Source organism: Aspergillus ochraceoroseus (assembly GCF_002846915.1).
Source record: "Aspergillus ochraceoroseus IBT 24754 chromosome Unknown P175scaffold_4, whole genome shotgun sequence".
Classification (NCBI taxonomy): Eukaryota; Fungi; Ascomycota; class Eurotiomycetes; order Eurotiales; family Aspergillaceae; genus Aspergillus; species Aspergillus ochraceoroseus.
Genome location: NW_024468479.1, coordinates 1,644,608 through 1,669,155, shown reverse-complemented (window position 1 = coordinate 1,669,155; position 24,548 = coordinate 1,644,608). Strand labels below are relative to the sequence as shown.

Below are 24,548 nucleotides of genomic sequence, written 5' to 3'. Positions count from 1 at the left end.
TTACCCTCATTCTTGTGAGGTGGTGTTTACTACTACTACATACCCTGGTTTTCTGTCTATCTTGCCCCTTCTCATGACTACTCTCTTCTCCTTCTCCTTCTTCTTTCTCATTCCGTTCATCTGTAATACTTGCACTGTGATGGTACCTTGTTTTTCTTCCCTATATTTGTCTTCATTTTCAGATACACCAGGAGCAGCACTACAGGGCGGGGGATGGGAACTTACAGGCGTTTATTCGTTAGTGGGACACTCATCATGCATGACCTTCTGGGTACAGCGTGCAGCCAGGTTATTTATCTAACGTACCTGGTTGATACTGATACCAACTTTCTCTCTCTCTCTCTCTTATCTTACTTATGTCTTCGATATCCCTTGCTTTAGCGCATCTCTGCTCTTCTTGGCCTGCAATTCACTTCTACCTGACTTGACTTGATCTCTTGAGTGTTAATCATGATATCCTTGGCTTTTTTTTCCCCCTTTTTTGGCAGTTCATTTCGTATCTCATTATATAGTATATACACCTCAGTCAATGAAGTGTCTACCTACCACTTGATCTAGATAACATAAGTACGCAGAGTATCGATTCTATTCGATTCTTGTCGTGTCCTGTCCTGTCCTGTGTATCCTACTAATCTATATCGTCGGGTTCTGCCTGATTCGCTATTCCAATTTTCAAATATCACAAGGTTTGTATTTGTATCTGGATCTGGATCTGGACTTGGATTGGTGAATGACCCAGACTCTCCCAAGAAATAATAAAAAAAAAAAAAAAAAAGAAAGAAGACCAAGATCAAAGTAAATAAGAAAAAGAAAACGCCGTCGTTCACCCGTCTAATCGTAGCAATCAATACGTTAAGAAGAATCCCTCGGTAAAATATAATAATCGTGAGGAGCCGTGGAGCTTTTTTTTTTGCACATAACCAAACCCCCAACCGAACCCAATCCAATCCAATCCAATTAAAATGAAGAGAGAGAAAAAGAAAAAGAAAAAAAGAAACTTGGTTTTGCGCGCAAATCTCCCTCTCTAGTCTCATATCAATGTGATGAGAAAAGGAGCTGACGACCTCTTGTGTTATTTTTTGTGTGTGTGTGTGTGTGTGTGTGTGTGTGTGTGTGTGTGTGTGTGTGTGTGTGTTCGCAAGAGCCATGTATATATGTAATAAGAACAGGTCCACCCCTGGAGAAGGAAAGTGAATTTCATAAATATAAGGAATGGTTCGTATAATACAAACTCAGACGTGAATGAGTCAAGTTTGGGTATCATGAAAGGAAAAGAAAAAGAAAAAGGAAAAGGAAAAAGAAAAAAAAAAAAGGTAGGTTCATTTGTCGGCAAAGCGTCGATCAAAGTAACGAAGAACACCCATGACACTCGCAGCTTCGACTTCAATGGCAGCTCTAGAGCTGGTGCCGACGTCTTTGGGATTCGGAAGGGTATGCAGTTTTGGGAGCCAGGAAGCAAGTTCGTCACTGGCTCGGGAGAAGTTTGGGTGTCGTGAAAGGGTGGTGAAGGCATCAGTGCAGGACAGAGTGAGCGCCGGGGTTGTTGCTGCTGAGTCGGTGGTGGTTTTGGTGGGACGCGTCTGGCAACATCCACCGTCGGGGCCCTTGCCACCACAGCATCCGGAGGGAGTGCCGCTGGCAGAGCGGGAGGCGGCGAGCGTCTTGCAGAAAAGGGTTCTTCGGGGGTCTGAGAGACACTGAGTACAGGTGCCGGGTCCGTTTGCACAGGGGTTGGTAGCCTGGCTGAGAGACGGTAGAGTCACCTCGGACCGTACGTCTCCGTCAGAAGGCGGAGGGGTGAACTGGGAAATACTTTGGATGGGAGCCAGTCGGTTACTTTCATAGTTGTTTCCCCGTCGACGCTGTTCCTCTTGAGCAGCCATCTCCGCGCAGATGCAGGGTGTACCATCCTGACAAAATCCGCAGGGATCGACCGGAGGGGAGGAGACAGGGTTGTGAATCTCTTCTGGGGCGTGGGGGGCTGCAAAGCGGGTGGTGAAATCAATCTCCATTTCCTCTGGCTCCGGCTTGATCTTGGGCTCCGAGTGCCGGGCCACGAGCTTTGACTGGGGCAAATCCTTCATCTCAATTCCTGGCATTGCGAAGGCGTCCTCGAGACATTGGCAGTGACTTGTAGAGCACTGGTTGCAACCTAGAGGCACTTCCTCCTGTTCCAGTTGGTGGCTGTGGTTGTGAAGGTGGTTACTTTCGACGCGAGAGACCCTAGCAGATCCTCGAGGTGGCAACGGTACCGCCTTGTCGGAGTTCGAAGCACTCTTGTCGGGGACAGACGACCGGAACTCCTTGACGAGTGTTTCCCGGGCAGTTCTCTCCACGGACACCTCTTTCTCCAGGGCATGGCACCGGTCGCGCCACCAGTTCATCTCGGTTCGACATTGTTCGACCTCGCGGGATAGGGTCGAAATCTGCTCCTTGAATGCGGCGACATGGATGTCATGCTCGTCCTCAATGGACTTGATCTGCTCCTCCAGTTCGTTCACACGGGCAGCTCGTCGCTCGCGAAAAGCTCTCTGGGCGGCTCGATTCTGGGCCTTGCGTTTTGTTGGGGGAGTATCGGTGGCTGGCTTGCGACCTGGTTTAGGGCGTGGGGGAATCACCCATTCCTTCGTGGTGATGGATCCGGGTGTGCCGGGGCCAGGTGACGGTGAAATGGCCGGCTTGGCAACCAAAGCCGGAGCCAAGGGAGCTGGAACTGGAGCTGCTACAATTGGGGAAGCTGTCTGAGCAGCCATGATGTGGAAAAAAGTCCCCTCTACTAGGAAGAGAAGTCCTGGAGGGGGGGGGGGAGGGAATGTCAGTTGTCGAATTTTTAGCATGGATGGAGAAGGAGAGAGAGAGAGGAGGGGAAGGGAAAAGTGTGGACGGAAAGCGGTGGTGTCACTTCGGCCGGAAAAGCGGAAGAGCCCGTTCCAGGTAAGAGTGCAAGGGAGAGAGAACGAGCGAGAGAGAAAGAGAGAGAGAGGGAATGATAAATAAGGGAAGGGAAGGGAGGAATTTACCAGATACAGTGAGTGAGTTCTCTGTAGGATAGAGAGTAGTAAAATGAGACAGCAGATAGTGAAGATGAAGAGGACAGAGGTAAGAAAAGAAGAGAGAGAGAGAGAGAGAGAGAAAAAGGTGATCGGATCAGATTAGATTATCGTGCGCGTCTCCCGATTTCGGAGCGAAGACAGTGGGGTCTTATCAATCTAGGGCTATGAATTAATCCCGTTAACAATGAATTATATCTGCTTCAAAGATTCTGTTCATTTTCTATTCCTTTATTCTTCCTTTCGTTGCATTCTGTATCTATAAGGGCGGATTCAATTGACCTCAAATCTTGTAAATTATCCCAGGTGGCTGATTAACAGACATTCAGTTCCATCTCAGATATTCGCTTACGGGGTTCCCGGAGAGACTTGCAAATACAGGGGGAAAGAAGGAAGGGAGAAGGAGAAGGAGGTTGAACTGCAGGTGGCTACGGTGGATCCATGCTCTTATTTCTATCCTATTCAGTTACTAGCACTGATATACGCTCCACTGGTAGGGGTACCAACACATCCTTCCATCTGCGTCACTAGATACTTAACCTTGAAGGAGACATCTTTATTCCGGTCAACATATACTGAACATGAACAATCCGAGCAAAAGTCAGAGCTGGGGTTACGAATCAGGATCAAATATTTGGTATCGTGGCCTGGGAGTAAACCGATATATACCGTACCGTCTCCGAGTGCCAACCGTACTCCAAATTGTTGACTCAGTTTGACCGAGTTTTCTGGTCCGCCAAGTCACCGACTGAAAGACTTTTAGTCTCCAGCCAATCTCCAGTCCGAATTCCAAATCTGCTACATAATATACTACATAATATTCTCCATGAGGAAATCATTGAAACCGCTTTTTCCCTCATCATCTGATCTTATCTGATCCCGCCTTGCCGCTTTCGTAATCCGGGTCTACCGCACCTTTTTTTCTTTCTTTTTTCTTTCTTTTTTTTTACAGTCAGTCAGCCTCCTCTTCCTCAAAAATCCCTCTAATCGTTAATCAATTGAGCTAAACAACAGAGCTTTGCGGATGAAAGATTTTTCTTTACTAAGAATCAGAATCCAAAATATCATGACATCTTGTTCCTTCACCCTCCATCCATCATCGATTCCGTGGTATCAGATCCCGATAAACGGAGGAATCCGCCGAATTGGTTGAGGTTTCGGTAGTTGTCCGGATTTCCGTGGAAAGAAATCCAATATGAAGGCTCGTCTAATATTTTCGATATATATATATACAAAGACACCAGGATAAATCTTGGAACATCGACTACGTAGCATGCAGAAATCTGCGATGCAGGTGGCCCAACGTACTACCGTAATATTCTCTCTGTTACCATGACTTTGGAACTCAAATAACTTATCTATCAAACTAGCGGACTCTAAACTGCCACAATTGTCGCATTGTTAGGATACTTGGTATCTAAGAAAGTGACGCACTAGTTAACCACCACGGGAGAAACAAACCCCTCCGACTGAACATCACCCCTCCCATCAATGTCGAGAGAGTACGGCAACCTTACAAGGAACTTTGAAGCTTTGAAATATATATATGTATGTATGTACATACTTCCATATGATCTTGATCCGATGGATTGTTTTGGTTCAAATGACCGTGCGTGTCTGCGCTGAGTATCAACACCATCGGGCCACACTTGACATTGGGTCAAATCGACTGGAATGCGAGAGCTTCACTAATAAAACGTACCTAATAGACTTTATTGACAAACTAGAGCTGCTATCCCTCGAATCGATAGATCCAACGGATATGCACCACCCATAATGTACGATTTGTTGTTACCCACACAGTGCGCCTGTTGATCGGCCCAACTCAACAACATCATTAAGAATCCCAATGCAGCTTACACCAGATGCAGTGGACAGATCGAATTCCTTCTCATGGGGAAACTCCTCATGAAATAATGCAACTATCGACTGTTTTACCCTATATATCAACCTGACCTCCCGGTGTGTCTGTCCTCGATCCCTTGTTCTCCCTCGCATTCAAGACGCTTACAGAACAGGGCAGGACAGGGCATTTTCATTCATCGGCTCCCCGATACCGAATCTCATCGGCTATCATCCTTCATTCCTGCGAGTCATCTTGGAATTCTTCATACTCGCGTGGTCCCCCGCGCTCAGATACCACAATGAAACCTCTCGATCGCATTATACGTCACCTCCATGCCAAAGAGAAACCACAACAACAGTTTCCCTCGCCATCGTTCGCTCCTCCGTCCGGAAATTACAATCCAGGTGAGCCGGCAATCTCATTTCCTTGCCATTCTTGATCAGAGACATTGTAATTGCACTATGGATAGTTTCATCTGGCCATTGATTACCCTACATTGCTGTTCTCTTTCAGTCATTCATTCTTTGACTCAAAGTCAAAAGAAATCCATTGTTTTCTGTGAAATAAGAAGACGCGCCTCTTTGTTTCTTTAACCACTGAATGTTTTTATCTCTTCTGCTTTCCTTGGACCACATCTCGCAGGGGCCATTCCTTTACCAAAACCCACACACTTCGACATATTAAGCGTCAAGAGTGATACCTGCGATTCATGGAACTTGCAGTTTTGTTTCGTCCCATTTCACAGTCCACTGTATAAATCAATTCGAGGATCGAGATGCTTATATATACCCTTCTACCGTTATTACTAGCAGGACCTGCGGTTTATGCACAACCCCCCCAAAATTACCATACTCCTCCTCCACAGAATGCCTACGCGCACCCAGCACCACCCCAAAATACCTCCGTGCACAACACACCGCCAGCTCCGATTCCACCGTCAGAGCCTCTGAGCGTGTTTGCTCATTTCTTGGTAAGGTTCAAAAATGTCGGACGGCAGGTTCATCAGTTAACAAAACTAGGTTGGGAATGCCGGGGCCATGTCCCAAACCCAGTGGGAGCGCGACATCATCGAGGCTCAGAAATCTCATATTGACGGATTTGCTTTGAATGTAGCCCCGCAGGATGGATACACGGACCGTGTTCTGCAAACCGCTTACGACGCTGCTGAGAAGATCGGTAACTTCTCATTGTTCATTGCATTTGACTATGGATCCGGCGGGCCGTGGCCACCAGACAGGGTGATCACCATAATCAACACCTACAAGAATCGACGAGCGCAGTATCTTTACAACGGAAAGCCTTTGGTTTCGACCTTCGAGGGCGTTGCAAATGCAGCTGATTGGCCGAATATTAAGAACGCCACCGGTTGTATGTTTATGCCATGCTGGACCAGCCTTGCACCCTCGGGCCTGCACACTGTCCAGGACAAGATTGATGGCGCTTTCAGTTGGGATGCCTGGCCAGTGGGTGCAGAAGACAAGAACATGTCGAGCGACAAGGCATGGATAGACGCGTTGCACGGCAAACCATATATGATGGCCGTTGCTCCTTGGTTCTATACGAACCTACCTCAGTGGAACAAGAATTGGCTTTGGCGTGGCGATGATCTATGGCACTATCGCTGGAGACAGGTGATGGAGTTGCAGCCATCTCTCGTTCAGGTAAAAATATCTATCCATTCTTTGCTATCGGCCGCTAACCCTTGCCCCTGGTAGATCCTCAGCTGGAATGACTATGGAGAGACCCATTATATTGGGCCAATCTACGAGCCAGGGATCCCCGATGGCGCCGCTCCTTATGTAAATCCTTGTCCTCATGATGCATGGCGCACCCTCCTCCCGCATTATATTGATGCGTATCGCCGGCAAAACGCAATGAACCGAGAAAGAATCTCAGATCCGAGCGCGGTGACTTCGTACCGCCCCAAGCTTCCGATCTCGTACACCGACAAGATAGTGTACTGGTATAGATTGAATCCTAGCCACTCCGGAAGCGCGAATGGAACAACAGGCAATAACCCCAAGATGGGTCAGCCGGAGTTGAAGCCAGGAGAGGTGTCGCAGGATCGAGTTTTTGTCAGCGTGTTAGTGACCCAGCCGAGCGACGTGTATGTACAAATTGGACAAGCGACACCAACCGTTCTTCTGGCCGGTGAACCGGGTGTAAACCACTACTCTGTGCCTTTTCATGGACAGACGGGACCGGTGAGAATGATGATCGCCCGACAAGGTCGGGAGATTGTAGCGACGATGGGGCCTGCCATAACGGAACAGTGTACAGATGGGAACGTGAATTGGAACGCCTATGTGGGAACCAGTGACTAGCATGATATTTCTATTTTAAACAATACCATACATACTCTGTGTTATTTGTTGTTGTCGCTATTGGTAGTGTGGAGAGTAACTATCCCAGCCACGGCTTTTTAGTTATGTATTTCTCATCTCCAAATGCGGAGAAGCTGAGTCAACTTCTCTCTCTCTCTCTCTCTCTCTCTCTCTGTCCGTCTCCTTCTCTCTCCATCATCCTCGATTCTTTTCGCTATTCTCTCCACTCCTGCCATCAATTAGAATCCGATAGACTCTATTCCACATCAACTACCCAAGATGACCAAGAAAATTGCCATTGATTCTTCGTCTCCCCTGGCTTATCGCCCCTATGGCCAGCTCCCGGAGCCCCTCCACTATCACCAACACCAGCCTCCTGTCCCTACCACGCCGTCTGTACCACGCTCCAAGGTGGTACTAGAGTCCATTAACCCCGATGATTATGCGCAGCCATACTGCGACTTTATGACCAACCATCCCACCATTTTTCACGCCGTTGACGGCTTCTCCAAGGAACTCGAGAGCAAAGGCTACAAGTACCTATCCGAGCGGGAAGCCTGGACGTCGAAGCTCGAACGGGGAGGCAAATACTACACTACACGTAATGGGAGTGCCATCATCGCTTTCTCCGTTGGCAAGGACTATCAGAGCGGCAACGGTGTCGCGGTTGTGGCCGGCCACATCGACGCCCTCACCGCCAAACTGAAGCCCGTCTCCAAGCTTCCCTCGAAAGTGGGATATGCGCAGCTCGGTGTTGCTCCGTATGCCGGTGCCCTGGGCAAGACATGGTGGGACCGTGACCTTTCCATTGGGGGTAAGGTCCTAGTCCGAAACGCCAGCACTGGCAAGGTCGAGGCCAAGCTGGTTAAGCTCGACTGGCCGATCGCGCGCATCCCGTCGCTGGCAGAGCATTTCGGGGCGCCCGCCCAAGGCCCGTTCAACAAGGAGACGCAGATGGTGCCCATCATTGGGGTTGACAACTCCGATCTCTTCCAGAGCCAGCAAACATCAACAACCACAGCTGACAATGGCATCGAACCCGGCACTTTCGCCGCCACGCAGCCCGCTAAACTCATCCACGTCATCTCCAAGGAACTGGGCATCACAGACTACAGCAGCATTCTCAACTGGGAGCTAGAGCTATATGACAGCCAGCCGGCTTGCCTGGGCGGTCTCGACAAGGATCTGATCTTTGCCGGCCGCATCGACGACAAGCTGTGCTGCTACGCCGCGCACCAGGCCCTGCTCGCCTCCCCCGACAGCACCTCCTCCTCCTCCGTCAAAATGGTCGGCATGTTTGACGACGAGGAAATCGGCAGTCTCCTCCGCCAGGGGGCCCGCTCCAACTTCATGAGCAGCGTTATCGAACGCATCACCCAATCCTTTGTTCCCGTCACCTCCTCTTACGGCCCCGATCTCCTCGCCCAAACCGTCGCAAACAGCTTCTTCGTCTCTTCCGACGTCATCCACGCTGTCAACCCCAACTTCGCCAACGTCTACCTGGAAAACCACATGCCCCGCCTCAACGTCGGCGTCACAGTCTCGGCAGACTCCAACGGCCACATGACCACCGACAGCGTGAGCCACGGCTTCATCAAGCGTGTCGCCGAGCGTTGCGGCGCTACCCTGCAGGTCTTCCAGATCCGAAACGACTCGCGCAGTGGCGGCACCATCGGACCCATGACGAGCTCGCGGATCGGCATGAGAGCCGTTGATGTGGGGATTCCACAACTAAGCATGCATAGTATTCGGGCAACGACAGGACGACTCGACCCTGGTTTGGGTGTGAAACTCTTCAAGGGATTCTTTGATTACTTTGAGGATGTGGATAAGGAGTTTGTTGATTTTTAAATTACTTTTTTTTTCCTTTTTTTGGTGAGGGGTTCAAGTTTCTAGATTTCGCTTTAGCTTGGGAATATGGCATGGCTGTCATGAGTGGAAGGGTATGTTGTTATATTATATTATATTATATATTAGATTAGATTAAGAGAGAATCAGAAACACACACACACACTTATAGAGAGAGAGAGAGAGAGAGAGAGAAAGTAAGGTAAATAATAAGAAAACAAGTCAATCATTCCTGGCATCATCATAGAAGCGAGCGATAGTCTTAATAGAAAGTAAGTAGATATGAACATGTAACCAAAAGAAAGAAAACACAAAATGGTCAAAAGTGATCGCATCCTCAAAGTCAACCACGGTCCAAGACTCGCTCGAATTAGTGCATCAGATCAGGTACGAGTAACTCTAGTGCTGTGGTAATTGTAATGGGAGGTACCGCATCAATCAATGAACAGGTAGGTACCAGGTGTGAAAATTGAATGGAATTATATTAGTAGTTATATATATACGCATTAGCAAGCAAGCAATAATTCAAACACCCTCCCTCGCTGTATCAGTCGAAGAAGCCGAAGATAAATCCGTTCTTGCCTCCGTCTTGATCGTGACCTCCTTCGTCTCCTGCACAATCATAGGACCCATGCCATTCCCATGTCCACCACCACCAGCACCACCAAGACAAACACCATCGCTGATTAATGGCTGGGAACTGCTGCGCTGCGCTGCCCTGCCTGCCCTACCGGCATGAACATGCGCATGCGCATACCCGTGTCGAAGCGCCATGAAGCGGTCCGCGTCGCCTTCGCAGGTGCCGTACTCGAAGTCATCGATATGCGTCGTGATAGTCGTGGAGACGGTGCCGATATCGATGCCACCCCAGAAGGTGGGTGTGTGGCCGCGAGACATTGGGGTTTGCCCGTAGTTCGGGGAGTTGGGGCTTGCGGAGACTGAGGAGAGGAAGTGTGGTACGAGTCGCGAAATGAGGGGACGGAGTGTGGGCAGACAGGCGCAGATAATGCCAGTGTTACATTCTATTGCGGACCATGAGGCGGCACCGACGTTATCGTCTGGGGTTGGCCAGTTAGTGCATCATCGTTACTTTGGGGGATGGGGATGGATAGGGCAGTAAGGTATACAGGTGGGATCTGAAGAGTCGGATATCCTTTTCAAGGCAACCAGACGGCAGATACTGGTGACACAGACGCTAATGAGAGAGTTAGCTGTGATGAAGAGAAAAAAGAACGGAAAAGGGGGAAGGAACGAACAATCCACCTAGACCTAAGATTGAAATGAGAGCCACCCTTTGTCGTCTGGGGAGCTCAAGGGCAGATAATGCGGGGATTGGGATGATAAGAATGGCCAGGTCAGTTGCGATATGCATGCACGCATTTGAGAACCATAGTCCTTTCTGACTGAGGCAGTAGCCTGGGATACTGGGGTTCCAAAATTTAGCCACCGGGACGCAGTTTAGAAACGCGCTGACTACAGCCCAAGAGCCGTATGTTGCAAGGATTCCGATCATGATCCAGCAGGTATGACGCATCCCCCGGGATGGGAAAACGCGGAAATATTGCATAAGAATGGATGCCTTTGCACAGAGCAAGGCGGCGTTGTAGAAAGGAATAGAAATCCAAAAGAACTAATATCATTAGATGTAAGTTATGGACCAGTGGTGTGGTAGGAGGAAGTGAATACTTACTTTCATTTGCTTGAAAAGAATTGGCGTCGGAAGGTCCGCACGATGCATCCCCATTCCATTAAGTGCTTCTACTATATAAAATGACATGAAAGTGAATGACAATATCTGTACGCGCGGGTTAGTAACTTCCTACTAGATAGCTCCCTTCTTGGGCCTGGCGTACCAAAGCAATCACTACCATCCAGTCATTTGCCTCCATCCGTTTCATTAACTTGGTCCGAGTATAAGCTCGAGCAAGAACAAAGCAGGCCGCAAGACTGGTAAATACGATACTAATTGCCATGCCTCTGGTTCCCCCCGGGGAAAGGTAAGACTTGTGGTTGTCTCCATCATCGCGCTCATAATTCAAATGAAGATAAGAGTTGGCCATGGTTGTGTTCAAGCCGAAGTCGACAAGCGACCCCAGGCTTCAGAATCAGGATATTAAGATAATGAGCGTCAAAGTTAGGCGAGCAGTCGGCGTATGAGTCTTCTAGAAGCCAAGTCAACATAATCTCGAACACCAGGAGAAGCCGCAATGAATGAATGGTGAAACACGGCACCCAGGTGGCATATCAACTACATGAAGAGAGAGGAGGAGTCCAGAGGACTACCAAGGAGCGGATATAATTATAAAAGTTCGACTACTCCCAGACTCCACGCGCATGAACTTCGCCTCATGAAAAAGATAGAAACTATCCTGAGAACATGCTTCATCTTGCATGCTCTCTCCGGGATAGCCGATCAATGTTCGAACCCGAAGGGGAGATCTAAGACAGGCGATGCAAGCAAGGGAGAAGCTAAATGACCAAAATCATAGAAAGAAGCCACACAGAGCTCTGCCTCCGGATTGGCTCGAATATGGCGTGGTCCGTGAATTGGCGCCCTTTCAATTTATTTAAACTTCGACGCAGTCCGAGCTAGATGACTCCCTGCAAGAGCCAAAGCTTTGGCGTCGTCAAAGCTAGCGATAACGTCAAGTCAATTATCAACGCTAACGGTGCCCACTGCCCAGGGAAGCAACCCGAGCCTGTTGGGCGCAGGCTGGTGGAGTAAGAGAGGCTCAAGATTAGCGATGTATCAAAACTTTCTTCATGCACGGATATGCGCGTTCTCGCGTGGTTTTTCTTCTTCTTCTTGTCTTTTGCGCTAGTATATACCTTTATCGTGAACCATTCTGGCGCTCAGACACTTAGGGCAAGAAGAATAACATCACTTAAACCCAGATAGATGGCGAATAAATATTGAGAAGTTGTTGTCGACAATACGAATCCGGGCTCAGAAGGGTTGTAGCAAGGGTTTGGCCTTCTGAGGCTTAATTCCGTACTTGTGCTCAGTATTTACTTCTCCCTGCAAACAATCAAGCTCTCAACCTTGGAGAAACAAGAGCAAGGGATATAGGCAAGACTGCCGAGAGCATCTTCTCGTATGTTTCATCGGCTAGGATGACTTTAGTGGGTTTCTCTGTAGTCTCATGGTTCACAGAACCTGTCTCTTGGTTCCGACCTATCACTTTTCCTCCCCTTTCTTCAGACAGAGAGTCTGTGACATCGAGCTGGAGCCACATTGGATAACGGGCATGCAGGGGGCCAAAGTACCGTACAGCTGGCGGATCAGGTTTCTATTCCGGTCTCAGTCAGTTACTCGGCAAGTTGTATGGCAGTGGTTGGAGAAAGGGAAAGATTGGATGAATCACATTTGTGCCTTTTCTCCGGGAGCCTGAGACCCAGGTCGCTCCCTCACCAGTATGCACAACATGCAAGATGGCCGGTCCAATTATTGATATCATAGTTTCATATGATGGATTATTGACTGCGAAAAATTGTCCGAGTTTGGCATGACTCTTATGTCTCCCCTCCCCTCTCTTGGGCTTCCGGGTTTTGAGCAGCATCGGAGATGTAGAGATAACCCACATACTTATGTATATAGGTAATAAAAAGAAAGCTTCTCAGCCAGCCACGGACGGCCGCCTGACTCGAGGTCGTCCTTGTCCTAAATGTGATAGTTTGTTTATAATAATGATTTGAAGGCGCAGTTGCTTCCAGACGGTCGGTATGGAGCCAATCTACATATAGCAACTTTCTCGCTCCGAGAAGCCCTCATGGGAAGATAATGGAGCCTTCATAATACATGTAGACACTCCATCGGCCGAAGAAAGTCACAAATCTAGCCACCGTCGGCCTATGCACCCTGTGCCCCGGTTTTTTTCATGCATGATGATGGAGTGGCGGCTAAGGAAGCGAACCAGTAGAATCAGGACCATATCACCGGCTTTTTTTTTCGGTGTTGCTTATGATGCTGTTTTTAGTAGTGTAAAACTGTGTGGATCCAAGGCTGCGCTGCAGTATGACGGGGAGTGCGTACACAGTAGATATTCCGATGTTATCACAGGGCCAAGGGATGAAACCTACATCAAAGTGAATCAGAGGAGTGGGTAAGAAGATAGAATGGAGATAGAGGCATATAAAATACCTGGCAAACCCGAGGCGTTGAATTGGCAGCGACCTTCATCCACAGTTCCCATGCAACCAGGTTTTGCGAGTCTAGAACTCTTGCCACAATATGTCCCACAAACAAGCTATCACATCGACTTTGTGGAAGTGGCTGGCTCTCTATAGGCATATGGGACTTTTCGAAGGCTGTGGCGAGCCTCATGCCGTACACGACCATAACCCGAACTTTTCCGCAATGTTCTGTTTGAACACAACAGGCGTATAGTCTTCCTAACCAGTCCGAGATTTGCAAGACGGTCTAGCACTGGTATACTAGTATTAGGCTCTAGGACCTCTCATTGTAACTGAATAGGGTTGCTAAGATGGGGACATGAATCCTTAGAAACTGATTTTGTTGACGGCCAATTGTCGCGTCAAGAACTGGGAGAAGTAAACCAAGTTTTAGTTTATATATGATGATTTTCAGATTGAGATAGAGCAGCAGAAGACGCTTTCAACATTCAAAACTGATTGAAGCTTTCTTGGAAACATAACTAACCTTTGAATGTGGAAGTTGACAATGCGTGGAGATTTGTATACCAGATGAATCCGAAGAGAAGGGCGATAAGGCTAAGATAAGTATACATAACGCACAGACCAGCTAAAAATTCCAGTAGAATTCAAATCCGTCACCACCACCAACCACACACGCCAAAATCTCAGAACATCAGCATAGTGTTATTTCTGTGTCGCTATCGCTATCTCAATTTAGATTACGTTAATTTGAAAGATTTTACGAGTTATTCAATATGGCAGACTCTACCTCTACGAAGCCTGTCCACACTATCGTCCTCGATGCTGGTCCGATCCTCAAAAATACCCCGCCGCTTTCCTCCCTCCTCGCACAATGCGAAGAAATCCTGACTACGCCATCTGTGATTAATGAAATCCGTGATCCCGATGCGCGCCAACGTGTTGAGACCCTCTACCTCCCATTTCTCAAGCAGCGCTCTCCGAACCCTAAGAGCATCAGTGTGCTAAGCGAGTTCGCGCGAAAGACCGGTGACAGGGCAGTGCTGAGCAAGACTGATATTGAAATCCTGGCCCTTGCCTATGAAGTTGAGTGTGAGAGAAATGGTGGGGACTGGAGGTTGCGTAGTGTCCCTGGACAGAAGCGGGTGAACGGCAAGCCTCCCATGAAGGAGTCGGAGAAGCCGGTGGAGCCTGAATCACAGGAGTCTCTGAACACGGATGAGAGTGTAGAGAAACCCAGCGTGGAGGAGATTACTGAAGAATTGAAAACCGCATTGTTGGATAGTGAAGGAAAAGAAAATACTGAGGAAGGAACTCCCGCCAACACGGAAACCGAGACGGTGGAAGAAACCAGCCAGGTTGATGAGCCTGCTACCGAGGTCCCTGAGGATGAAGCGCAGGACGAAGAAGACGGTGCTGCTTCTGAATCGGGTGGTGAAGAGTGGATCACACCTTCAAACTTGAAGAAGCGACAGGCTCGTGATGAAGCTGGTGCGGCGACTGCAGCTCCAGAGCAAAAAGTAATGCAGGTTGCAAGCATGACTACTGATTTCGCGGTTTGTTCACACTTCTCGTCTTTGATTTGTTTTAGTCTAATTGTCTATCACAGTGTCAAAACGTACTGCTTCAGATGAACCTGAACCTGCTTTCTGCAACAACTTTGCAGAGAATTCGCCATCTGAAGTCCTTTATCAAGCGTTGTCACGCTTGTTTCTCCACCACCAAGGATATGAACAAGCAGTTCTGTCCTCGATGTGGTGGAGACACCCTCACACGTGTCTCTTGCACGACGGATGCCAACGGACAGTTCAAAATGCACCTGAAGAAGAACATGCAATGGAATACCCGAGGGCACAAGTACAGCATCCCCAAACCAGTCCACGGCAGCTCCAATGGAAAATGGCAGGGAGGAGGTGGTAAAGGCGGCTGGGGAACCGAACTAATTCTTGCCGAAGATCAGAAGGAGTATGTTAGAGCCACCGCAGAGCAGAATCGCAGGCTTCGGAAAGAACGGGATCTCATGGATGAGGATTATCTCCCAGGTATTCTGACTGGAGAAAGAACCAAGCAGACTGGCCGTGTGAGGGTCGGCGCTGGTCGGCATGTGAACTCGAGGAAGCGATAGTCGGTTCCTGTTCGTTGTTCTTTGCATTATTTGGATCGGAGTTTCTGGTACAAAAAAAGTTTTCCGTACTTTGACGGAATCATGATAATGGTTGAATTTACGCATCATAGAGCTTACACATATTTCCTTGAACATATCCGTTGATTTTTTGAAACATGCCCTGCCTATCCATCCATTCAATACGGTAGCAGTATACTGTTAATCCAAGGGAGCGCCTTGATGGTGCAAGGGCTTGGGGAATGGTAGAGAAAAGCAAAATAAATTTATATCATTCAAATCCAGATATAACACCATTCGCCATTAAATGATTCGATCACATCTTTTGGTATATTATCCCAGCCAGCTCTCGACTTCAATTTACAACTGCGCAGATTCCTTGTCTATATATTATCATCACTCGTTAGAATTGGCTCCTTGCCGACTGAATGTTGGGGAAATGTTGTGCTCTCATACCGGGTTGCTGGGTGAGCAGGAGGCCGTATCTCTTCTTCAGTGTCACACGTTGGCTAATATTCCGGCCACAGTCAGCCATGCTTTACTTCCAGATTCCAAATCAAAATGGAAATGACTAGATAGAACCTACCGAGAATACTTGTCATCGGGCGAAAAGCGGGCAGGGTGAGCGCTCTTGGTGACCTCTCCGGCGGGAGTAACCTTCTTCAGGGTGTAGACCCTCTTTCCCTCCTCATCCAACGTGTACTATTCAAAAATCGTTGAGTTATAGCCAGGACCGGGAGCAATTGACGGTGTGGGTTTCGGGTTCGTCGAAAGGACGAAATAGCACATACCATAAGATGCATCCTGGGGAAAAGTCAGAAATTTGCGACAAAAGGAAGATAACTTTAATATGTAACACTCACTTTACTGATTTTTTTCTTTCGATAAACCACGAAATCCGGGAGTTTGCGCTGGAGCTGTTCCTGATGAGAATCTTCAATGCGATGTAGGAAAATTTTCGGGGACGACGATATGCGCACGGACCAGACCAGAGCAGAGGGCTTCGGTCGGCGTGCTGAGTCATCCACTTGTGCCTTTTTAATCGCTTCGAGCTTTTCGAAATTTTTACTTCCGCAACCCACCTGAGAAAACAAAAGTCGAAACAGCAATGATGACTGGGGTAAAAGGATGAAAATGATGAAGCCCATCCAGCTCCAGTTATTAACATGATACTTGACGAGTCTCCTGTTGTTCAATACTAACTGTATCTAATCCTCAGCAAAGCTCATCGCTGTCTTGGGCTTGATTTCCAGAAAGAAAGCTTCTCTGGTAAGCTTCAGCCTGTAACTGGCTCGGTTCTGAAAAGAAGTGCTTGCAGTGTCTCCGGTGATGACTCCTTTATTGAAGCTCAGGCAATGGCATCTTGATTTCTTCGCTGTTGTCAATGACTGCTGTCTTTAGACTACAACGGTATCTGAGGAGAATCACTGCAATCGCTTGTTTTGGACATGGGCCCTAGTTGTTTGTACCTAGCAATGAAGAGTATCCTTGCTAACTCTTCACCCCGTAGTAGACTCTGAACAAATTCAATTCAATTATGACTATTTAATATGGCTTCTCAACCTAATTCAACTACCGCTTCCTCTTCGCGGGACGCTTCTGCTCCTGTTTCTGCTAAGAATCGTCCCCCTAGACCCCCAAGGCCAAATTACAGACATATCCACCGTTTCCCTCTCCCTCTGAGTGTCCATCCTCTGCCTCCTCTGATCCCGCATAATCCCCTTTCTATCATCAGTGTGCTGCTCTCGTATTTGACGTACGTCATTGCCCCTCCGCAGGATGAAGTCTACTCTGCCTATTTTGATTCAGAGGCCTCGTCAGTGCATGTCACCGATGAGAAGACGGTGCGTGCACTCTGGGAGATGGGATTTTTCGGCAAAGGAAGTCTGAGTCGAAGCGAACCTAGTTGGCTAGAACGGGAAAAGAAGCGGAGGGGCTTACTTGGGGGTGTAACAAGCGAAGAAGTTACTCGTCAACGGAGGGCCGAGCGTCGCGACTTGAAACTGGAAAGAGCAAGGATGGAGAAGCTCGCTATCGAGCAAAGGCTTCAAGCTGAAGCAGCTGCAAGAGAAGCTAGTACTCCACTAGACGACCAGTCCTCGCTGCCACCGTCCGCAGATGGTGTCACCAATGGCACAATCCCATCTGTAGAAAAATTCTCTTTGAGGAAAGCGAAAGAAGCCAAAACTCTCGGTGCACAGAGACCTGTAGCACAAGAACACGAGAATGAAGGCAAGGCCGTCCAATTTTCCACCCCAGTCGGGACCCAAGAATTTATTTCAAATCCATCTTCTCTACACGCTCCAGATTCAAGTGGTAATGGGCCAGGGCCGGCGGAGGAAGCCACGTTACAAAACGAAGAGCACCTACAGCTGTCCAACGAGGAAGCATTCTTCCTAGTATACGGGCTCGGCGCCTTGCATGTCTTTGACAACGAGAACCAAACCGTTCTATCTCCTAATTCCCTTCTCTCGCTCTTTTGTCATCATTCATACTCTCCGCCTCGGGAGCCCTCTTCACATTTGAAGACTGATGACCCCTTTTTGGTATCTTATGTCGTGTACCACCATTTCCGCTCATTGGGGTGGGTTGTGCGTTCCGGAGTAAAATTCGGAGTGGACTATCTTCTTTACAACCGCGGTCCTGTTTTTTCGCATGCAGAGTTCGCCATCGTGGTTATCCCATCATATGATCACCCTTACTGGTCAGAAAGCCAAGATCGTAAGGCAGAGTGTGCCGGGAAACAGGCACGCAGCTGGTGGTGGTTACATTGTGTTAATCGTGTTCAAGCTCAAGTGAGGAAGAGCCTGGTTGTTTGCTACGTGGAGATTCCCCCTCCAGCCTGCTCTGAGCTGAACTCCTCGTCGACTACTGTTGACGATATCGGAGCCTTGCTGGGCCGCTATAAAGTGAGAGAGTTGATCATCAAGCGCTGGGTACCGAATCGCTCCCGGGACTGATCTTGATGGCTTGTTTTATATGCTGCATGCATTGGGGATCCGTCCCGACTGATAGCCTGTGTCTTTCGATGTACTAAAGATGAATGTGTTGACCAATATTATACTGTATCAGGACGAAATGGTCGTCTAGACACCTTTTTGGCCGATCGGTAAAGTTTGACAGAATGTAACTATATATGTAACATGAACCCTCTCTGTGCTTCAATATCTTAAAGCGCAAACCAACAAGCCTTATTTCATGATTTCTCTTTTCCAAACATGTAAATATCCCTCCCATTTCTCCCTCATCTGCTAAATTCCCTCTGCTTCATGAACCTGCTCCCAAAATTTCTTCGATCGACCCTAATCCCGTTGTAGTAATATTACATATAGTCACGTGACCGACGCGTTTCGCGTTCAGTGGTTCCGTCCATGAAGGCATCGTGGGATGCGATTTGCTTAATTTACAAGACGTCGCGGACGCTGTTGCTGGGGTAAAGGAGGCATCCGAAAAATGCGAGTTTTTAACCAATTTATATCGGTATCAGTGGGTTAGAAGCGACTATGGAGACCCAAGAGGACAGCATCGATTTCGCGAGGCTGCAACGCGTCGCGCTGGGATTAGTGAGTGACAGGTTGATCTGTGGCAGCGATTCTCATACTAACCATCCCGCGTTATTTCGCCTAGGAATCTATCCCATCGCAGTCTTTCTTGTCTGACCCTCCAGCGTTCGAAGGTGCTCCTCCTTCTTATGGTGATCAGAGAGTCCAACAACAGCCAGCTGGTCGTGTATCAAGATTGGCTGCCAAGGAGGCTATTCAGAAGTCCCCTTTCGATCAATGTTCCAGACCGGAAGAAGAAAAACTTAATGCCATAGTCTCGACGACGGATTCCACCAAGCAAGATCCTGAACAAACCAAACGACGCTCTAGTCCTGGCGTACATCCTTCAAAAATGGGCCCCGCCGACACCCTCCCCTCGGACACCCAAATCATTTCACAATCGGTATATGATGAGATTATCCGGCAAAACAAAGAAACCGGCAACAATGTGGTGGATAGTAATCTTGGGGATCGAGCAACGCTCATGACGCTGCATGAAGGGGATAGCGGCCACATTGATCTGCTTTCTGGATTCGATGCTACCAACGGTGGCCACATACCCAACACTGATGAGGTGGACGACCAGAGCAGCTCCAAATTAGGCGAATCTTCTCCTATCGTTTACGAACCCAATTTTTTCCCTGAGTCTCAGCGGTTCATGGTAAAGACCCCTGCGACGGCAGTCAAGCGGAGCCACAGCGATGGTGCTGCTACGATATCTCCTCTGGTCTCACGCAACCCCCTGGTGCCGGACCTTGAGGTAGGTAGTGGAGTTATGGCATTGAGCCAGGTGTTTACAGCAACTCAAGCACCGTCTTCTCCTCTGGTCAACGGCTTGCAGTCGGATTTTATGTCAGACCGTCCGTCGCCGAATATCCCTATCCAGAATCGTCCAGTCGCACCCTCGCTTTCCTCTCCTTTCAACACTCTTGCAGCCACATTCCCGCGGGACTCATCAGATACGCAGCTTAACTACGTCACAATGAAAGAATCACAAGCAAACCGAGATAATGTTCTGAACGAAAGACTGACGCGTTCTGCGAACCACATATATTCTGAGGATCAAAGCGACGGAGAATTTGACAAGGAACCTAGCTTTATTGAGCGCATGAGACGCCAGAGGAAAATTGATGAAGAAGCCACTGCACAGTTTGCTACTCTTACAGCTCCCGCAAGACAGTCTAATCGCCGCGGGAGACAAGTAAATACAGACGCCGCGCCAGAACAGGAAAACTGGGCGGATAAGCCCACAATGGATCCTGCTCCAGAAGACGAACTCCAGGGCTCCGCATCTGAACTACAGATTGGGGGAACTAGCGAAGAGGAGACGGAGCAAGAAGAGGACTTACCAGAACCTATCCCTCGATCCCAAGTGCCGAATTCCTCGACCGAAGAGGATAAGGAGAACTGCAATGACCCGTCCAATGCAGATGTGTGCCATGCAGCAAGTGCGCACGATCGACTTTCACAGGCGCTTTCCTTACATGAGAGCCCATTACCTGACCAAGCGCTAGGTCTGGCTTTCTCAAACACACCTTCGCACTTACGCACCAAGGATCTTGGTGGTGAACAGTTAGATGAAATTCAATCATCGCCAATACTGGTAGTGAAAGATTCTCAGCGCTCTCCTGGACGCAATGATGATGAGCAGGCCAATAGTGAAATGAGGGGAGACAGTCAAGCTCTTCGAAACCTATCTCAATTGCCAAGTAATCCTTCAACCAACGTGGAAAAGCGACCATCACCGTCTAAGCAAGTTCGCATACAATCTTCGCCCCCTAGGTCCCAACATGACGAGCCTCTGTTTTATCCTAGCCACGATGGTCCTGTCAGTCGTGCCAGGTCAAATTCTGTTGCCTCTGTGGGCTCGTCGCATCTTCCCCAGGCGAAATTATTACACGAACAGGCCAATGTGATTCAATCAAGCAACTCTGCTGCTCGAGCTGGAGTGCAGACAGAGGAGGGGGCGCCTATATTCGACTCTCGTGGGAAATCGTCATCGATGCCCTCCCGGATCGCTGAAACACCTGTACACCACCGCCCCGAGAGCTACAAAGATGTGGTGCCCGCAACTACTATTCCGGAGACAAGTCCAAATCATTTCAACAATCAAGGCTGGATGAGTGACACAAACAACGAAGCTGCAGACCAAGAGGATGATGACTTACCTCCAGTTTACCTGAGGCCCCAAGGGCGAGTGACGCAATCACAACCAATCATCTCCGACAGCTCTTCCCCCTTGAAGCCTTTGCTTAATTCAAAAATTCTTTCAAGCCCAAGTGGAAGGCAACGCAGAGCATTAACAGAGATAGCGGCTGATGCTTCGCCTCAAGTTGGGCTGGGGACATTCGATCTTGATATCAATATTTTGTCTGCCGATGATCGAGAATTTAGAAATGCCATTGCAATGTCCCCTATTCAACCTCGCAAAAAGCGGCGAGGTAACGATGGCCAGCAGATATATGCCTCTGACCCTATTCTTCCGGTCACTCCTCGTTCGAGATCATATCTTCCCCCTCCCCGAGAGGTCGAAGAGGCTGCATTAGAAACGGTACCACCAACTGAACTTGCCGCTGAGCTGGAAAATTCCTTTCAGAGGCGATCGAAACCTTCGAGGAGGGTGGGATCTATATGGGATACAGAACATTCTCCTAAATTTCGTGTATCGAGCAAGGAGAGGTCTAAGATCTTTGCCCGATCCCTGGCGCGAGATCGCAAACTCCCTCCCCTTCAAGAACCGGAGCCAAAAGAACCCATGCCTGAGGTTGTTCAACCCCCCGAAGAAGCCACACCCATTCCCGAAGTACCAACTAGCCAACTAGGAGTGGAGGAGGGCGCATCTAACAATGACCAACAACCCCCAGCTGACAATCCCCGTATTGCGCCGAATCAAGTGTTGGCCCCGTGGAGTGGACAAAAACGAGCGTATTATCCGGCGACTTGCTTCGGGCTGCCATTTGGAACCTCTCAGTCACGATACCTCGTTAAGTTCGAGGACAGTGCTCCGATTGAAGTACCTATAGGTACCGTGAAGAGACTCGAATTTCAGGTTGGCGATGCAGTGAAGGTAGATATGCCAAATGTACCAAAGGTTACACATATCATTAGAGGGTTCAAGGATAAGCTCAGCGCGGATGATCTATCAAGAGAGGCTTCTAAAGGAATAATTCCGGTTACTGATGCCTTTGGTTATTCCACCCTTATTCTGGGACCGAAACAACGCAAGAGTCTCCCGAGTGGAGGGCTTTCCGGCCCCGAGAATGTTATTCACGTCCCCCTAGCCCGGGTATACCTGGATACTATCCTATGGAACCAACTCAAAGACCGAGCATTTACCTACAATTCTGGGGCTGAAATCTCTGAAACTAGACATGAAACGCCTCCTGACAGACACTCTACGCCGATATCCCCAAGCATTCGCCTGTCTAGGAGCTTTCGCCACCTGAACGGGTTGTTTTCCGGTATGCTTTTTGCGGTATCCTATGGGGACAACAATGACATGAAGACCCGCATAACTAAGATGATCCTTGAAAATGATGGTCGAATCTTAGAAGATGGGTTCAATGAACTACTTGATCTGCCATTGAACGCTCCCGTTGTTACACCTACTAAATCTCCAGCACGGGGACTCACCGGAGATGGGGTGCATCTGCGCCTCAAGCCTGGTGTCGAGGATGCAGGATTTGCATGTTTGATTGCTGACAAGCACTCCCGTCGTCCAAAGTATATGCAAGCCTTGGCTCTCAATCTACCTTGTCTTTCAGACCGTTGGGTTGAGGACTGCGTGGCCAAAGGTCAGATTGTGGACTGGGAAATGTACCTCCTTCCTGCAGGGGAATCATCGTACCTTAACGGCGCAACGAAGTCGAGGATCCTCCCACATTATCAAGCCACAAAGGCCCAGTTGTCTGAAACAGTCGCAGCACGGCCGAATCTGTTGAACGGGCAATCTGTACTTCTTATTACAGGGCGCAGCGGCAAAGCTGACGAGGAAAGAAGAAAAGCATACATCTTCCTCACATACGCTCTGGGAGCGTCGAGGATTGAACGTGTCCCTGATATTCAATCAGCTCGTGCCCTTCTCAACCAGCGGCAGGGTGGGGGAGAAACCCCCGGTTGGGACTGGATTTACATCGACGACGACGACAGAGCATCCACGAGGGCTATAGCCCTTGCAAGTTCGACGGCAGGGGCTATGCCATCGAAAAAACGACGCAAATCTAAACTTATGGAGTCTATTAATGGTGACGACCTCGGATTGAACACCAGTATTCGAATTGTGGGCAATGAGTTTGTCTGCCAGAGCTTGATATTAGGCCGGCTAGTTGACCAGTAGCCTTGCCTATGAACGGCTCGTTGTCTTTTTCCCCCGCCCTTTTTTCTCTCTGACGAATTGCAATCTGGCCTGGCCATTTTATTGTGTTTGGAGTAAAATGATCCGAAGATTTATGTTAAATGTGAAACTAGAATCCAGTGTGATGTTCGATATGGCGAAATATACCCCCATTTCCTTTTTATCTGCGATTTGCGTGTTATATTTCTGAGCAAAATTCAACCCAATGCAGCAGTTACATTTAGTTGATTGATCTCGCTTTCAAAAAAAAAAAAAATAGAAATAAAAAAAGAGCAGAAAAATAATAGTAATAGATTGAACAGTGGCTTATCATGTAACATCTTCCTATAATACAGAGAAAACACCAATCCCGGGTTTATAAAAAAAAAACAGCATTTGAGAAATAAAAACGCTGAAAGCAAATCAGCCTTTACCGCTTGGCCTTCTTGGAAGCTTTCTTCTTGTTCTTGAGACTCTTCATCTGGGCAGCACGATCAGCCCTTGCCTGTCTCTTCCTCCATGCCAACCAACGGTTATTCCTATTGTAGGTCTTCGCGGTAATACCGGCCTTCTCACCAGCCCGACCAATCTGCCAGTTCGCCTCGCGCCACATATAACCCGGACGAAGCTGGGGTCCAGCTTCAGCAGTACCAGCCTCAATGCCGGCAACCAGAGTTCCAGTCTCTCCAGTAGCCACCGGATCCGACTGAGCCGCCGTCTCAGCAGAGCTCTCCGGCAAACGAGGCACAGAAACCCGGTTCAGCTTCCTTCTCGACGGTGCATTCTGAGGCGTGGGCAATTTCCCGTCCTTCTCAAAGACAACACCGATGTACTTCCGGTCAGGGTGTCGCTCGGGATCAAGGTAGTAGCGCACGTATCCAGCCTCGGCAGCATAAATGGTGTGGTCCCGTCCCATGGCGCAGTTCTCGCCAGGGAACCATTTCGTCCCGCGCTGGCGGAAGATAATGCATCCGGGGACGACGTATTCGCCGCCTGTGCGTTTCGCGCCGAGACGCTTTCCTGCGGGATCGCGTGAATGTCGGTTTGCGGTTCCCTGGGTAGCGTGGGAGGCGTGCCGGACTTGGGAGAGCGGGAGAAGGAGGCGGGTAGAGAGAATCGACGGGGTTTGCGGTGCGGAGATGATATTGCTTCGGGGGAGGAGGACGGATTGTTGTGACAGAGTTGGGAGGCGGCATGTTTGTTGCGCTGAGCGGGCAATTGCGTTCCCTAAAGCCCGGAGGGGCGTGAGGAGCCGAGGCTGCAGCATCATTGCTTGTTTTATTTCCAGCCCGGGGCGGTGCTGAGGGCTTGGATGGTTGTTGATGCTGGACGAGAAGCGATTTGAGGAA

At 48.8% G+C, this 24,548-nt stretch overlaps 10 protein-coding genes across 10 annotated transcripts; 3 read left to right on the top strand and 7 right to left on the bottom strand.

Moving 5' to 3' along the window:
- Positions 1–468: 468 nt before the first annotated feature.
- Positions 469–1,234, bottom strand: P175DRAFT_0242335 (uncharacterized protein). The gene has a single exon (XM_040892674.1). It carries the CDS (start codon positions 1,146–1,148, stop codon positions 555–557), a length of 594 nt encoding a protein of 197 aa, XP_040752399.1. The 5' UTR covers positions 1,149–1,234; the 3' UTR covers positions 469–554.
- Positions 1,235–1,319: 85 nt separating this feature from the next.
- Positions 1,320–2,753, bottom strand: hapX (bZIP transcription factor HapX; the record flags this gene model as incomplete). Its single annotated transcript, XM_040893847.1, has 1 exon — positions 1,320–2,753. One exon carries the CDS (start codon positions 2,751–2,753, stop codon positions 1,320–1,322), a length of 1,434 nt encoding a protein of 477 aa, XP_040752398.1.
- A 2,441-nt stretch (positions 2,754–5,194) lies between these two features.
- On the top strand, positions 5,195–9,071 carry P175DRAFT_0509505 (uncharacterized protein; the record flags this gene model as incomplete). Its single annotated transcript, XM_040898434.1, has 5 exons — positions 5,195–5,300; positions 5,781–5,866; positions 5,916–6,557; positions 6,612–7,184; positions 7,509–9,071. The coding sequence occupies 5 exons, from the start codon at positions 5,195–5,197 to the stop codon at positions 9,069–9,071; spliced, it is 2,970 nt and encodes a 989-aa protein (XP_040752397.1).
- A 72-nt stretch (positions 9,072–9,143) lies between these two features.
- Positions 9,144–9,489, bottom strand: P175DRAFT_0242208 (uncharacterized protein). The gene has a single exon (XM_040892673.1). The coding sequence runs from the start codon at positions 9,401–9,403 to the stop codon at positions 9,215–9,217; it is 189 nt and encodes a 62-aa protein (XP_040752396.1). The 5' UTR covers positions 9,404–9,489; the 3' UTR covers positions 9,144–9,214.
- A 104-nt stretch (positions 9,490–9,593) lies between these two features.
- P175DRAFT_0493312 (uncharacterized protein) lies at positions 9,594–11,128 on the bottom strand (the record flags this gene model as incomplete). The annotated part of the gene is made up of 5 exons (XM_040895952.1): positions 9,594–10,126; positions 10,196–10,263; positions 10,325–10,698; positions 10,759–10,863; positions 10,922–11,128. 5 exons carry the CDS (start codon positions 11,126–11,128, stop codon positions 9,594–9,596), a joined length of 1,287 nt encoding a protein of 428 aa, XP_040752395.1.
- Positions 11,129–12,097: 969 nt separating this feature from the next.
- P175DRAFT_0532374 (uncharacterized protein) lies at positions 12,098–12,628 on the bottom strand (the record flags this gene model as incomplete). Its single annotated transcript, XM_040899959.1, has 2 exons — positions 12,098–12,358; positions 12,434–12,628. The coding sequence occupies 2 exons, from the start codon at positions 12,626–12,628 to the stop codon at positions 12,098–12,100; spliced, it is 456 nt and encodes a 151-aa protein (XP_040752394.1).
- A 1,258-nt stretch (positions 12,629–13,886) lies between these two features.
- Positions 13,887–15,466, top strand: P175DRAFT_0479565 (rRNA-binding endoribonuclease). Its single transcript, XM_040895399.1, has 2 exons — positions 13,887–14,758; positions 14,812–15,466. The coding sequence occupies exons 1-2, from the start codon at positions 13,979–13,981 to the stop codon at positions 15,325–15,327; spliced, it is 1,296 nt and encodes a 431-aa protein (XP_040752393.1). The 5' UTR covers positions 13,887–13,978; the 3' UTR covers positions 15,328–15,466.
- Positions 15,460–16,242, bottom strand: P175DRAFT_0501634 (H/ACA ribonucleoprotein complex subunit NOP10). The gene is made up of 5 exons (XM_040897212.1): positions 16,188–16,242; positions 16,116–16,128; positions 15,911–16,026; positions 15,781–15,833; positions 15,460–15,707 (listed from the first exon to the last, which is right to left on the bottom strand). The coding sequence occupies exons 2-5, from the start codon at positions 16,125–16,127 to the stop codon at positions 15,685–15,687; spliced, it is 204 nt and encodes a 67-aa protein (XP_040752392.1). The 5' UTR covers position 16,128; positions 16,188–16,242; the 3' UTR covers positions 15,460–15,684.
- A 632-nt stretch (positions 16,243–16,874) lies between these two features.
- On the top strand, positions 16,875–23,202 carry P175DRAFT_0509502 (uncharacterized protein; the record flags this gene model as incomplete). The annotated part of the gene is made up of 10 exons (XM_040898433.1): positions 16,875–18,187; positions 18,812–18,937; positions 19,062–20,612; positions 20,649–20,727; positions 20,752–20,778; positions 20,821–20,928; positions 20,953–20,956; positions 20,981–21,879; positions 21,901–23,160; positions 23,200–23,202. 10 exons carry the CDS (start codon positions 16,875–16,877, stop codon positions 23,200–23,202), a joined length of 5,370 nt encoding a protein of 1,789 aa, XP_040752391.1.
- A 291-nt stretch (positions 23,203–23,493) lies between these two features.
- P175DRAFT_0501632 (mitochondrial 54S ribosomal protein bL27m) lies at positions 23,494–24,521 on the bottom strand. The gene has a single exon (XM_040897211.1). It carries the CDS (start codon positions 24,467–24,469, stop codon positions 23,630–23,632), a length of 840 nt encoding a protein of 279 aa, XP_040752390.1. The 5' UTR covers positions 24,470–24,521; the 3' UTR covers positions 23,494–23,629.
- Between the last annotated feature and the right edge of the window lie 27 nt (positions 24,522–24,548).

Coding starts and splice junctions, on each gene's coding strand:
- P175DRAFT_0242335 (XM_040892674.1), bottom strand. CDS start 1,148: ATGGCTCTTGCGAACACACACACACACACACACACACACACACACACA.
- P175DRAFT_0242208 (XM_040892673.1), bottom strand. CDS start 9,403: ATGCGATCACTTTTGACCATTTTGTGTTTTCTTTCTTTTGGTTACATG.
- P175DRAFT_0479565 (XM_040895399.1), top strand. CDS start 13,979: ATGGCAGACTCTACCTCTACGAAGCCTGTCCACACTATCGTCCTCGAT. Junction 14,759..14,811: donor GCATGACTACTGATTTCGCG/GTTTGTTCACAC, acceptor TGTCTATCACAG/TGTCAAAACGTACTGCTTCA.
- P175DRAFT_0501634 (XM_040897212.1), bottom strand. Junction 15,834..15,910: donor CCCGATGACAAGTATTCTCG/GTAGGTTCTATC, acceptor CCGGAATATTAG/CCAACGTGTGACACTGAAGA. Junction 15,708..15,780: donor CCTGCTCACCCAGCAACCCG/GTATGAGAGCAC, acceptor GATAATATATAG/ACAAGGAATCTGCGCAGTTG.
- P175DRAFT_0501632 (XM_040897211.1), bottom strand. CDS start 24,469: ATGATGCTGCAGCCTCGGCTCCTCACGCCCCTCCGGGCTTTAGGGAAC.